This window comes from Tympanuchus pallidicinctus, unplaced genomic scaffold (assembly GCF_026119805.1).
Source record: "Tympanuchus pallidicinctus isolate F22 unplaced genomic scaffold, pur_lepc_1.0 scaffold3, whole genome shotgun sequence".
NCBI classification, from domain to species: Eukaryota; Metazoa; Chordata; class Aves; order Galliformes; family Phasianidae; genus Tympanuchus; species Tympanuchus pallidicinctus.
The window spans coordinates 79,215,210-79,229,230 of record NW_026294747.1 but is presented as its reverse complement, the minus strand read 5'-3'; the positions used below and the strand labels follow the sequence as shown (position 1 = coordinate 79,229,230).

General features: G+C 39.1%; 1 protein-coding gene across 2 annotated transcripts in view; it reads right to left on the bottom strand.

The window, feature by feature from the left end:
• The window catches only part of FAM171A1 (family with sequence similarity 171 member A1), an 85,148-nt gene that overhangs the window by 24,292 nt on the left and 46,835 nt on the right, over positions 1-14,021 (bottom strand). Inside the window, exons 1-4 of one of the 2 annotated variants that reach the window (XM_052694982.1) lie at positions 11,819-11,934; positions 11,479-11,706; positions 6,407-6,499; positions 1,152-1,310 (exon numbers count right to left, since the gene is read on the bottom strand). In XM_052694982.1, the coding sequence (XP_052550942.1) occupies positions 1,152-1,310; positions 6,407-6,499; positions 11,479-11,706; positions 11,819-11,918 (580 nt within the window). In that variant the 5' untranslated portion in view covers positions 11,919-11,934. Of the gene's footprint in view, positions 1-1,151; positions 1,311-6,406; positions 6,500-11,478; positions 11,707-11,818; positions 11,935-14,021 lie in introns of those variants that run through there. The other variant, XM_052694983.1, reaches the window with a different exon arrangement.

Below are 14,021 nucleotides of genomic sequence, written 5' to 3'. Positions count from 1 at the left end.
TTTATTTTTTATTTTTCATTTTTTATTTTTTTCCACCCTGAGGGAAAAGTAGAAAGCTCAGTCACACACCCTTTACTCGCATGACCTAGCATTCAAAGTCACCTAGATCAAAACATCACCAGTAAACGTATCCTGAGAAACAGCAGGGAGGGACCTCAAGGGGCTATTTAGCCTGCTTCAAAGCAGGCTCTGCTATGCCTATGCCATCCTGACAGGTGATTGTCTAACTCAGTCCAACAGCCTCAAGCATTTGATTCTAGAGTTTAAACAACCCACACCATAGCAAGGTTTTCCTCATCTCAATTGCTTTTGCTGCACTGGAAGTCTATTAATTTCTTTCTAAACCAATACAGCCACAGAGAACACACAGTTCTTCCTTTTACAGCAGTTGAAGCATTTAAAGCCTTCTATGCCCAATTCATCTGTTTTTCTTTAGCCTACACAACACCAATTATTATAGCCAAAACTAACTGAGAAGTGCAAGAAGAATTACAAGCAGTTGCAATCACAAAAAATATCCTGTGGCTCTGAATTTAATACAGTTTGTACTTTTCCTTTGGAGCTACAAGAATTGGCTGTTTTTGGCCAAAGCTAGATTCAAAGGTAATTTAAAAGACAATGGAACAACTCTTAGCTGAAACAACATTATGAAATCCTTGATAATTAGGATTTTTAGCTCTTTTTATATAGTGATCGAACAAGAAATGTTATCACGTCCTCAATATAAATATTCTCTTTTTCTCCTTCACATTAATCTATTTTCATATGTGCAAATGCAATATGACAGATTTGGAGACTTAGCTCAAAACTACAAGTGTAACAAACTTCTCTGTCCTTCCAAGGTTGAGAATCTTTCTCTGTGTTATTCAGTCCTTCCATTTAGGAGGGATCTTGCTCTCTGCGTTAATTTAAACACTGATTCCTACAACTGTGATTATCAGCACAAAAAACAGCTGATGTCAATACCACATGAATTGTGTTACATCAAAACTCCTCATTAGAACAGCGTTTTGAACGAGCAGTTGAACCAATAACACCATCCAAATTTTAAAGAATGTTAATTGTAATGGGATGGAAAAAATTACGTGGTCAAAAGCTAGTTGGTTCCTGGACCGATATGAAATCAGAGCAAAACCAAAGTGATGGGTTACCTGTTCCATTTCCATCCAATCCCTGCAAGTAAGGGAAACTGTCCACTTCCCAGGGTGAACTGGCTGCAGTCAGATACGCTGTCAAATCACTATAGCTGGTGTTCTCTGGTAATTTCACTGATCTTCTCTGAAAGTGAACTTGTGGCTGAGTCCGTGCACCTAAAAAAAGTTGAAAATGACATTATATCCAAGGTAGGCAGAAAATTTAGGAGTACATATTTATGGAAGCACATTAAGAGGTTGTTTCTTTTAAAGTAGAAATTGCTTGAGAAAGACAGACATCTGAAAGCTATAGTGTACATGGAGGAAAACCAGTACTTTTGTGTTTATTTTGCAATTGCCACTGTTTTCCTAGAAGCATCTCTGAGTAAAACCGTTCAGGCAGATTTCCTCAGATCACCTCAAATTTCATGCTTCTTTTAATGAATGCCACTGAAACGAAAACAAAACTTGAGGTGACAAAATTTGAGGCTCAGAGAAGTATCCAGTTCACCATTTTTGTTTACGTTTTGTCTCTTTTGAAGTAGCAAGATAAATTTACGCTCTTTGAAGTGAAGTTCTATGAAACTACAATTCTACTTGCAGTCCCAATTAACTTACATAACTTCTGCACTTTGGTTTTGCATAGCTTTGGCTCTGTACTAGATAACAGTCACTTTTTATTTAAGCCACTGGATAAAAACATTCTCTTGACAAAGCCTGGGTGAAAACAGTTTCCATGCCTTCCCATGCAATGAACACATATAAACACAAAGAGATTACTTAGTATGTAATTCCTCATTTTTCCTTCTTCTGGTACAGTTTTAGCAGTTCTTCCAAGGTTGCTAGCTATTAACTGGCGGTCTTTACTGCAACAGAATGTAGGACTGTTTCGTGTACTAGTTCATTTTAAGTCTCATTTGAATCCTGGGTTACAAAGTCAATGGATTTTCCAATGGATGCTTACCATTAATACTGTTCAGCAACACACAGCAAGACTCCATCTGCAAATTTCTGTGTGCTTCATGCAAATTAGTTTTTAAATCAGAAGCTATTGTGTTCTCCAGAGCTCACTTTGAACACTCAAAGAACACTCCCCCAAAGCACAAAATCAAAAGGCTAACATGTTTTTCCCCCTCTCTTTGCATTTGACAATGTGGTTCAAATACGTCAACTCAAAATAGTTTTACTTCTTTTCTCCTATTAGTCTGAGATTGCATCTTTGACCTTTGTATAACTTCACTGAGACAAAGATTAAAGAGTTTGACTCAACTCCTGAAATTTACAACTACCAATGTCATCATCCAAGTGACTGGCATCTTTTCTTGAACTGTTTTCCAGCAGGAGCTTGAGCTATAAGAAAGAGATCAAACTTTGCACCACCAACAAAAAAATGTCTAGTTGGCAAGCAAGTATCTCAAACAGGTGATCATTATTTCTGTCATTTCTTTGGTAATTCTGAAAGAATAAGCTGTAAAATATTTTTTAAAAAATCTGAAACTTGGGAGTATTTACAGAGGGATCTTAAGACTAGCAGTATTCTTAAATGTTTAAGAGTCATTGAAAAACACATCAGTGAAGTGGGAAGAAATCTCTCTTAGTCAATGTCTAGGTTTAAATGGAAAATGACAACACTCTAAATGAATTGACTGAAGTCAACTCAGGGAAGACTCATCTCCCTCCTGCTTTATAATATCATAACAGTTTGCTGTACTAAGGGACATAATTGTTCAAAGATCACTGACCACACTGCTGCGCAGGTTCATAAGCCCCATACTGATAAGCATCCATAGTAACAAAAGAGAAAAAAAAATACAACAAAGAAAAGAATATTATTGTTATCTGTTCCATGTAAAATTTTAGGATTTTCTGCTGTCTAAATATCTGATTAAGAAAAACTGAGTTGCCAAAAACTGGCATTGTATTTCTGAAGATACAAGTAATTAAGCATTAAAAAGAAAATAACTGTTGTTCAATCTATAAACGCAGTAATTAATGGGCAGGCTTTGGAGTTCTCTATTTAAAAACGATTATTTTGTAGCACTGGGACAGCAAAAAGCTCCCAGGGCGAAGCAAGGCTCTATTTCTTCAATTCTACAGACAATGCAAAATGTTCATGGCTAAGTCCCAAACCTGACAGGAAATTTGCACAACACTGAATTTGGATGTAAATTCTAAGGTGTAAGCTACTCAGAAATGGCTTCCTGTGTAGATAGTCTGTGCTTATAGATACAAAGAATTAGTGCAGAATAACTACTTAATTCACATCCTAGATTAACAAGCTGTTTGATATTGAAATGCCCCAAGGAATCTGGTTCCCTTCTACGAGGCCAAGTCTGGGACGTCAGACAAGCTGCTCATCCTTTGCATCTTGCTCTTCCTTTCTCTAAAAATAGGAACAAAGATATTCACCTCTCAGTGCCTCCCAGATGGTTAATGCATTAGTAGGTGTTCACAGATCTAGGTACAACAGTGAAGACTACCCAAGCAGGGCTTTCTTTACCCCAGGAACACTGCTTTCCCATCCAGCATACTGCTTGCCTCCAGCACACTGCCCCAGCCCCCCAGCTGGCATCTCTCTCTACACTGCTAGAAGACACACCAATGCACTCTTTAGCAGAGGTCATAGGGCACATTAGGATTTATGACTGGGAATAGATTTGTTGAAGGAATTAGAAATGGTAAAACACATTTATGCTAACCAGATTCTTTAACAGTATTTTTCAGCAAGTCAGTGCGTACCATGGGGAACAGGTCAATATTACAGCTTTTATTATTAAAGATGTTTAGTCTTGACTTACAAAAACAAAATCACACCCAAATAGACTTCACTACAAAAATGCCATGTGAGATCCCTCCACTCAGTGAGTGCCATCAGAGATAGGACTCTGAGCACTGATCACATCTGCTTTAGACATCCACTTGCCAACACATTAACCATGATTTTAAAGCTGCCATTTCCCATTTTCCAGTGCACATCTCAAGGAGCTCCTATAAGGCACCCCCTGCCATGCAGGATGTGTGACACGTGGCACACACTGGCAGCTGAGCTTCAGTCTATGTGAAATAATATCTGATATACAATCAATTAATGCCCTGATTGCTCATATGCCAGAGACAGATAGAGGGTAGCAATATAGTTCCCACACGCTGAATGCAGAAGTTCAGCTCTTCACTCTTCTGGTATTAAATGACTTAAATGACCCAGGGCTGGCAAGCTCTATCTCCTGCAATTACAGACAGGATGCTGCAGAGAATTGTAAGGCCATCATGAAAATGAGGTTGGCTGCATCAACACAAGCTTCTCAATTGCATAATAAGTTGCTTACTTGATTAATTATTCAAAAACAACCAGTAACTTACTGTACTAGACATGCCTTTCTTTTCCTTTGATTGGTGCTTCAAACACCAGTGTTCCCACTCTGTTCCTAGTATAATAAGTTCTGCTTTGCTCTCTTTTCTGCACTAAGGTGACTCCTGATCAACTCTTTTGCAGCAGCTTGAAATAACTGGGAAATAAATTGGAGAAGTTATAGAGAAAAACTAGGTCACAAGGATTTTGGATCAAGATTAGAGAGGCTTCATTCAAACGCTGGTACAATGTCCAAGGTTCATCTAGGTTTCATCATAAGACAATTCCCAAGAAAAGGAGTGTGGGTTGGTACCATGAAATAGTTTTTACTGTGTAAAAAGGGGAGTTCAAATTCCAATTCTTAGAATACTCTGGGTAATATTTTCTTTATTTTCTTTCCCTGTTACACCATCATAATCAGTTATATTATTCTTATTTAAATATGTCTTAAATCAACTCACGGAAGGAAGCAAGATTACAAGGAAAATATTTAAGAGCCTCACTTGGCTGGTAAATGTCCCTCTAGCCCTTACATGTCCCTGCTTGGTTTTTGTGCCTAACTTTCTGTTTCTTTTAAGAAAGGAGATTGTAAAAATGAATATTTTTCTTTTAAGTGTGCTGTGTAATATTAGCACGTGCATGAGAATTGAGTATTTACTTAATCTTGTTAGAATACTGTTAGCAAACAATGTTTTATGGTTTGCCCAGTGGAATCCCTTATGATTTAACATGGCCCACTGTCCATCTAATTTGTTCCATTATTTAATGTCACCTCTCAAGCAGCAGAATATATGCACCACAGCTGTATTTCTCTCTAGCCCTTCCTGAGCATTCCAACAGCTATGTAATTTGTTTGGTGCTTTTTCAACTTCAGTCATATTTAGTGCTCTCATTAATGAAAAGCCCAATGTATCTGGATGGGTTTTATCCTAAAAATAGATATTAGGAAGTCATAATTGTATTATACTGCCTTAGCTATAAAATAAGGTTATCTCTTAGTATTACTAAAGGTACTATTTCCCTGTTTATTAACTATCTGCTAGAGTTTAACATTACAGTACTCTTAATCCATGTGAATAAGACAGTTTATGCCCAATTAGGAGCGCTCACAGGAAGCATGTGCCTTTGTTTTGTCTCATTAAGGTATCTTTGAAAAGTTCTGTTCTTTTGTTAACTTAACTCAGAGTTAACTGAGTTAACTTTTTGAGACTTAACTCAGCATATCAGGTCAGTTGTGCTAAGGGAGGTGGATCCCTGATGGACTAGATGAACATGTTGGTGACTTACTGTGTAATTCAGAAGTTGCACTGTGCTCAACTGACTGATAGTACCTACAGTTTCTTCTGTGTTTGGCCTTATGGAAAGGGGATCCAGGTTTTATTCTACTAATACAGTGGTTTCACTGTAATATGTGGGGCTGCAGTCAGTCTGCTAAGGGATTCACAGGAAGTAATTAAGGAAAGCAAGCTTATATATTAGCAACACACGTGAGGTATTTCCACCTTTTCTATGCCTCTAGCACTCACAGCAGGGGACAAGAAAAATTAAAATCAGAGAAAATTCTTAGGCAATAAGAACACAAGAAAATGTTTACTGCAAGGATGATTAGATGAAGTTAGATGATCTAACATCTACTAGATAACAAAAGAAATTTAATCTCTAGTTCTCAAATGGCACACTGAAGTTCAAGCCTGTTTATTACCAACTATCTTGAATTCCCTAGCCACAGCAATTAGGGATGACTTTTCCTATTAATCGATTCAGTAAAATCACCCCAGAGAGAAACACTCCTCAGGGAACTCATAACAATTCCACATAAAATACTAGTCTCACCCACACTATAGTTCTAAAAGTACCAGACTGGCATCTTTTTTGTTTGAAATATCATTTAAGTTTCAATTACATCTTCCAAAAATCAGCATACCTTGAAATCCTGAGACTATCTGGACTACATCATCATAGACCATTAGAGTAGCTGAGCGTTCAGGAAGAAGGCCAAGACTCAGTGAAGAGAAGACTGTGGAAGAGAAGTCGTTTAAGTGAGATATATCTCACAAACAAAACTTGAGAACAACAGAACGCACAATTTTATTTTGCAAAAACAGGCAACCAAAACTAAAATCACATTATATATATGAGAGAAACCATGTGCATTTACCAATCTAAATAAAGTCATGCATGGCAGCTCAAAGTACAGAAGGGTACAGTGGAAAGCATGGTTTCAGGTTATATTCCCAGCTCCACAAAAAGACTTGTCATTACATAAAGATGAGTGAAACACTGAGTCTGACTGAATTAATTTTTCTGTGAAATTGTATACATCTTACATAAGAAAAATTTTAATGAAACTTAACTTATAAACACTTTGAGACACTTACATAAAAAGTCATAAGGAAATGCAATGTATGGTGAGTAAGTCTGAATAACTGGCTCTAAAATACAGCATGTCCATATTGAGTCACTACCTACAGTACGGAACCTCTACATATAGCAGAATCAGTGTCATTCCATCAGGTGGTATGAAGAGGGATAGTTAAATGGCATTTGCTGCAAGAAATCTGCATGCCATTGGATGTAGACATTCCTTAGAAGGAGGGTGGGTGGGTGCTGGTGCATTGGGAGGGAATATATGCATACATGCCCAGAGAGTGAAAATTAACAAACAAATCCATTCCAAACTTTCCAAACCCAGCAGACCTTAATTACACACAGAATTGGCCACTGACAACGTCTGATTCCTGCACCCATAAAAACATGTAACTATGAATACAGTAAGAATTAGAGCTTACTGTGCTTCATGCTTGGCTTTCAAAGATAGAAAGACAGGAGGAAACGAATATAGACTAGTCATTTTTGATACCTGGGCACTATCCCATACTTGCATCCGGGAAGTGCTTGTTCCATGCTGAGGTGACCACAAGCTCATGAAAACATTTCCAGAACTGATGAACAGACGAACAGCACAAGTTCTTCAGACTGTCATGTGGTTTTAAAATTTCCCCTCAGTGAACATACCTGCCTTCATACCAGAGACCATGCAGGCAATCACCAATGGCATGAAATTTAGCAAGGATAAATGCTAGGTGCTGTGCAGGATGGAGCAATGCTGGACACAGGCACAGATAGAAGCTGAGTGGCAGGAGAGCAGCTCAGCATGAGCCAGCAGTGTGTTCTGGCAGCCAAGGGGCAAATCACATCTTGGGTTACACTGAACACAGCGCAGCCAGCTGGTCAAAAGACGTGATCATCCTACTGCATTTAGCATTGGTGTGGCCTCATCTTGAATTCTGCGTGCAGTTCTAGGCTCCACAATATAATATAAAAAGGATGTTAAAGCCTTTACAAGTGTCCAGAGGAGGGCAACAAAGTGGGTAACAGGGCTGGAATGCCTTGGCTGTGAGGAGGGGCTCTGGGCACTTGGGTTGACCAGGCTGGGATGATCTCATCGCTATGTGCAGCTCTGGCAGTAAGCCGTGCCACAGGAGGTTCAGTCCAGACACTGGAAAATATTTCTTCACGGTTCGGGTGCTCAAGCACTGGAACAGGCTTCCTAGCATGGTAGCTGGTGCCCCATGCCTGTCAGTGCTCAAGAGGCATTCATGATGCCCTCATTAATACTTTCTGGTTAGCCCTCAAGTTACTAGGCAGATGGACTCTGGTATGAGTAGGGCCCTTCCACCTGAACTATTCTAGCATAGGTGTTAGAAACAAAAAAGAGAGGCCACACTGCTATTGCAATTACAGCTGAGAATTTTCTTTCAAATGCTCTACATGTGAAACATCTATGCAACATAAGTAAGGATGCCTACTGTGAGTAGCACCATGGTCACAAGTACAAAATTTGTTTGTCTTTACTTCAGTAGCTTAATTCGCATGAAGAAAGCTAATAAAACTTAGACACCCTGGGGATACAATAAACCACACCAACCCCATTTTTTTTTACGTACGTACCCCATTATAATGCATAGATAATTCCTAAACTTGCCATGGGTTCTTCTGCCCAATCTTTTTTCAGCATGACAAAGATAGGAAATCATTGTTTTTAAGGCCAGAAGGACCACTGTGATGATCCACTCTTACTTCTATGTAATAACAGCCTTTCCTGTTAATTAATTAATTAATTAATTCCTGAATTAATACTGCTTCAGATCTAATAGCTGCACTTAGCTTTTCTACAATATATTTTTCAGTTTATCAATCTTTTTCTAAAGTGTCCAGTGGCGAAAAATACACCACAGCACCAGCATTCTAGCACTAATTACAATGGCTGTTAAACTGTGTGTCTTTTTACCTAATAAAATGTATTGAAATTCTTCTCAGTCAAGTCCTGCTGGATGAAAGACTTTTCTTACACATCTCCTTTTCTCTGTGCAGGTGCTGATGGACTATGAAAAATCACCTCAGGACTTTTCCTATGCTGAACCAAATAAATCAAGCCTGTATAAGTCTTTCCCTATATGCCATATTTTTCAATCCTAAATCATTCTTGATATACCTCTGCAATTTTAAACATTCCTCTTGAATTGTGGATCCAGAATTAGATGTGCATTTACCAGAGAGGCTCCACCAAGAGAAAATGCTGAAATAGTATGCTCCATCTTCCTAGTCCTTATTTTACTTTATTTTACAGATTACTCTCTCTTCTTGCAGTGCTATATCAGAAGCTTATTGTCAACCATGCATCTACTACATCTCTTACATATCTTCTGCACAGCTACCATTTCCCAGATGAGGTCTCCTCCCTCACAAGCATGGCAAGCATTCTCTGATCCTAGGACTAGTTTTTCCCATGGTATGTGTTGGGTGACACTACCACTAGTCTGAACTGGGACAGCTCAGTAATTTCCCCCAAAAATCTGCTTAAATATGGACTACTAGTTGCAATTTTATTTTCTTTCAAATTATTTATAAAGAAAAATCTATGTATAAGCAAGAAGAAATAGAGGAGCACATCTTCCATCATGAACACTTCAACAACTCAAGTGATGTTAAATTAATGAACTGTTAATAAGCAGAGTCATGGCTCTGCTGATAAATAGTTTAATGGAAAAAGAGAATCTTAATCTTTTCTTTCTACCATTTATCATTACGTAAATAAATAATCCTCCTTCTTAAGTGGCAGAGAGCTAGTAATTATTTTGGTTAATATGAGAAAAGTTTATTCCTGCTGAACTAAGAGGACAATCCTTGACATTAGGTTCTTAAAATTACCATGAGATCAGTGGCTGCACAATCTTTCAGCATAAAATCATAATTAATGTATATTGCCTATGATGGAAGAATTGTGATCCCTCAAAAAAAGTCCTATTGCAGTGCTTTAAACATTATCACCCTACAGCTTTCAAAGCTACTCCCGGCTTGTGGTTATCATTTCCACATCGAAGTGGTGCAAATAAATCCCTGTATATTTAATTCACCACCGCATACAGGATGGCACATGAGCTTAAACCACTGGTGTGGGTGGAACGCTGCTCAGAATGGCATATCTGGTCTGTGGGACGATGACTACAAGTACTGTTTTTTTCAGGAAATGAAGACCCTGCTGTAAGTGTGTACCTAGGATGTACACTGCAGAATCAAGATTTAAATATGCTGACTGTTCCCCATCACTGAACCCAGATTAAAACCACTAAAAACAAAATTTTCCATTTTCAAAACTATGCTATGCTACTTATAAGCATAATAGGAGGGCGTTTAAATATAAATAGTAAGTTTGTTAAACACCACAGACTTTTAAGCTTTACAGTATAAAAAATAATAGCCTAAGTATTTAGGGTTTGAACTTCTATGTCACATTTCCAAGAACAAACCCATTAAATCAACATGAGGGGTATCAAGTTGTAACTTGTTGTTTCTTTAATCAAAGGAAGGATTAAGTTTAGGGTACAGAAAGGATTCTACTCCCAATTAAATCAATGGCAAACGATCCGCCAATTTCAATGGGGGAAGATAAAGGTGAAAGGAATCCATTTTCTGAGTAAAGCTCAGATTTCAGCTGTAGAAATAAAGATTTTGTGGAAACTGTATATAACTACAGCTCTTTAATCTTCAATGACTTACCAAAACAATACCATGCTTGAATCCCTTCCCTCAAAATCAATATTTAAGAAAAAGCAACAAGCAAAAAAACCTAATCAACAAATTCCAGGCCCAGGAAGCATATGCTGTGTTTGAAAGATCTATGGTGTGAGTGGTAAAGATATGAGATGAGAGACAAGAAAAGGTTACAGCATGTTCTAGCCATGTATGATTGTGTGTTAAGGAGTATGTTAAATACACCAGGAAGCTGCACTTCATCTTATTTAAACAGGAGAAAAAAAAAAAAACATTAAGAAAGTTTCTAAATAGAATAAGGTTGGAATGGATCTCTGGAAGTCACCTGCTTTAACCATGCTTTGGGTTGTCCAGTTGAATCCTGAATATCCTTAGAGATGGACAAAATTTTGAGCCATTTGGACAAGAAATATCATTTAAGTATTATTATTATTATATTTGTCTGCTGATGAAATTAATCATGTTAATTATGTTAGAAAGAATCTTTACATCTGGATAACATAACTGCAGATTTAAACTGTCCTATGGGACATGGCCAAGAGCTGGAAGTCCAGGGCTGTTTTGTAAACTACAGCCTGCAGCACAACAGTTGTTGCTACACCCTGGGAGATAAAAGAACTAGTACATCACAGCTGTTGAAACAGAGCACCAAAAACCAGAGTTCCTATAAGGAAAAAGATCTGGAGTAGATTCATATGCTCTGTGGAGCTGTAAGAGCATCAACAGTTGTTTGAAAACTGACATCAAGGAAAGGTAGGAGGAGTGTGGATCTCTGCACAGTCCTGATGCCACAGCTTAGCTGAGCAAAGAACCTCCCATTTCTGTGACTCACAGATAATATTCCTACTACCCAGGACTGCAAGCATTAAAATACATCATACAAAATTATAACTTCCTTTAGATGCAAAATCTTACCTCAGAACAAAAATAAAGATCTCTTACCAGGCAATCTTACAGGTTTCCATGGTGCAGAATTTGGCACATAGGCATGTTTACTAGCAGTCACTATCAGCTGATTGCCCAATTTATACTGAAACTTGAGGAAGGCAGTGCCATCTGCTCCTGAGGTTCCAGATGCAATGGAGATCTGGTTGGTAAAAATCTCAATGAAGGCTTCCGTTACTGGCTGATGTGTGCTGGCATCGCTCACGTGGACTTTCAGCGTTACTTCTGTAATGACAAACAATCATAGTGATCATAATCAGAGCAGCTTCTGCAGGAAGCAAAACTTAGAACATGCTATCACAGCAACAGCCACCAAGACATGACGTTAACTGCTAACCTCTAAAACTTTGGTGACAGTATGGCCTCTCTTCCTGGCCTGCAACTCTCCAATTCAGGCAGCTGCTCTTTAGAGGTTCTGCAGTCCTGAGGCTGACCATGTGCTGTGGCCCTAAATTACTGCCCTACTGCTAATCCTACCTTTTAAGACATGTATGTTGAACCTATTACACATACTCAGTTGGCAGCATATCCCCTGTAGCTGGCAATACTCAGCTGATGAATCACATGTCAGCCTCATGGTAGCATCCTAACTAAACACACATGCTGCCTAACATCATACTGAGCACAGGACCTTGCCCTGCTGTGCCTCTGCTCCAGCCTGCCCACCCCCCAGAGATGAGCAGCCCACCTGGGATGGGGAGAGGACACAGCTGGGAAGTGAGCTGTACTCTTACACTCCTCCCTAGAGACAAATCTCTCTGGCCAGCAAAAGAACACACAGAGGGTGGTGAAGCACTGGAACAGGTTGCCCAAGGAGGTTGTGGATGCCCCATCCCTGCAGGCATTCAAGGCCAGGCTGGATGTGGCTCTGGGCAGCCTGGTCTGGTGGTTGGTGACCCTGCAAATAGCAGGGGATTGAACTGGATGATCACTGTGGTCCTTTCCAACCAAGGCCATTCTAAGATTCTATAATCAGGCAGTCATGAGGAGTGAGAAGGGCTCAGGGGAATGCAGGCTGTGATACAGTCAGAGATTTTGAACCTTCCAGCTGGTACTGTGCTTCTCTGCTGAAGCCTAACCAGGGCAGTGAAACTTCAAAGGATCAGGTCCTTATCCTCAAAACAGGGCACAAACAGGTTGGATGTGGAGTGCTAGCAATGGGCAAGAGAGAAACATCTTGCCTGCCTCTGTTCACTTGCCTTGCTTCCAAAGGAATAAATACATCGCAGCACCTAGTGTTAGAAGTGGCAAGCAAATATCACATGTGATAGCCATCCCCATGCACGACTGGAGAGTGTAAGTGGTGGAAAAGTGACTGTTAAGCCAGTCAGGAGTATCATACGTATTGCAGACATACAGTCAGAAGCCAACACAATGAACTACATTCTACTTGAGTAATGCACCCTCTTCCCAGAAAAAACTGCTTGTTTAAATGTTTCCAGATGCACAGTATTTGTCCACTTTAAGACACTCCTGTGATTAAACCACACGTTGTGTCACAAAGCTTCTGCTGCACAAAGCAAAGCTAGTGCAAGATGGTCCCTCAGAAAGGGACCCTCCATATTGATACTTTTCCCTGCCTTCAATAGTTCCTCTGTCTTATGCTGTAAAGTAGCAGCTATTGCCTCTCCATTAGCTATGACTTAAATGCAGTGCTGCACTGAAAAGACCCAGCTGTGCTCTAATGGCCTCAACCAGACCAGTCCTTGGATTGTTTCCTTTATGGTTGCCCATTCTCCTAAATGAGTACCTATCTCTTTTCTTTTCTCTCTCTTTCTCCCTACACTCTTGACCTTGCATTCACCTTAGGAAATTATCTTCTTCTTGCATGAACTTTCCTCCCTCGGCTTACTTCATCTCACAAGGTTGTGCTGCACAGTATTTTGTGAAATCCCTCTTTTTGGTGTCATGGAAATGCAGCCACTAACAAGCGAGATGTTCACACTCCATGCACAACTCATTTCTTCATGTTCTGCCCAGAAATGAGAACAGGACTTCATTTTCATACGTATTCAGAAACACATTAATTTCTATGGAACAGTATTGGGGATAAAGTTCTATTATATTAATACTGCATATTAGGGTATTAAGAAATTATTTTCATATAAAACAGCAAGACATCACATCAAGAAGAACAATGGAGAGCTCAACAAAAGCTAGGTTGTGAATTTCAGTAGTGACATGACACAGCTGCGTAAGCTGGGAAACATAACACAGCACTATAAAATTTAAAAAAGGACATAATGATCTAATACAACCCTTCAAAATATCAGTACGTCTATCCTAAGGGCATTTTAGCTATAAAGATATTGGGTCCTTTAATAAGCAGAGACCTTCTATCTAAATCCTAGAATACAAAAGTATTAATATCAGGCAGCCCAGAACAAAAACCCCATTAGAGAAATTCATCATCATCACAGCCCTCGCCTTAGAACTTGGCAGTGGATGATGCCAATTTGGTGGGGATCAGCATGAAATACATTTTAGCTATTAAAGACTCTGGACTTGTTCCCAGTTTCGCATTTAATAGTCAAAGAAAA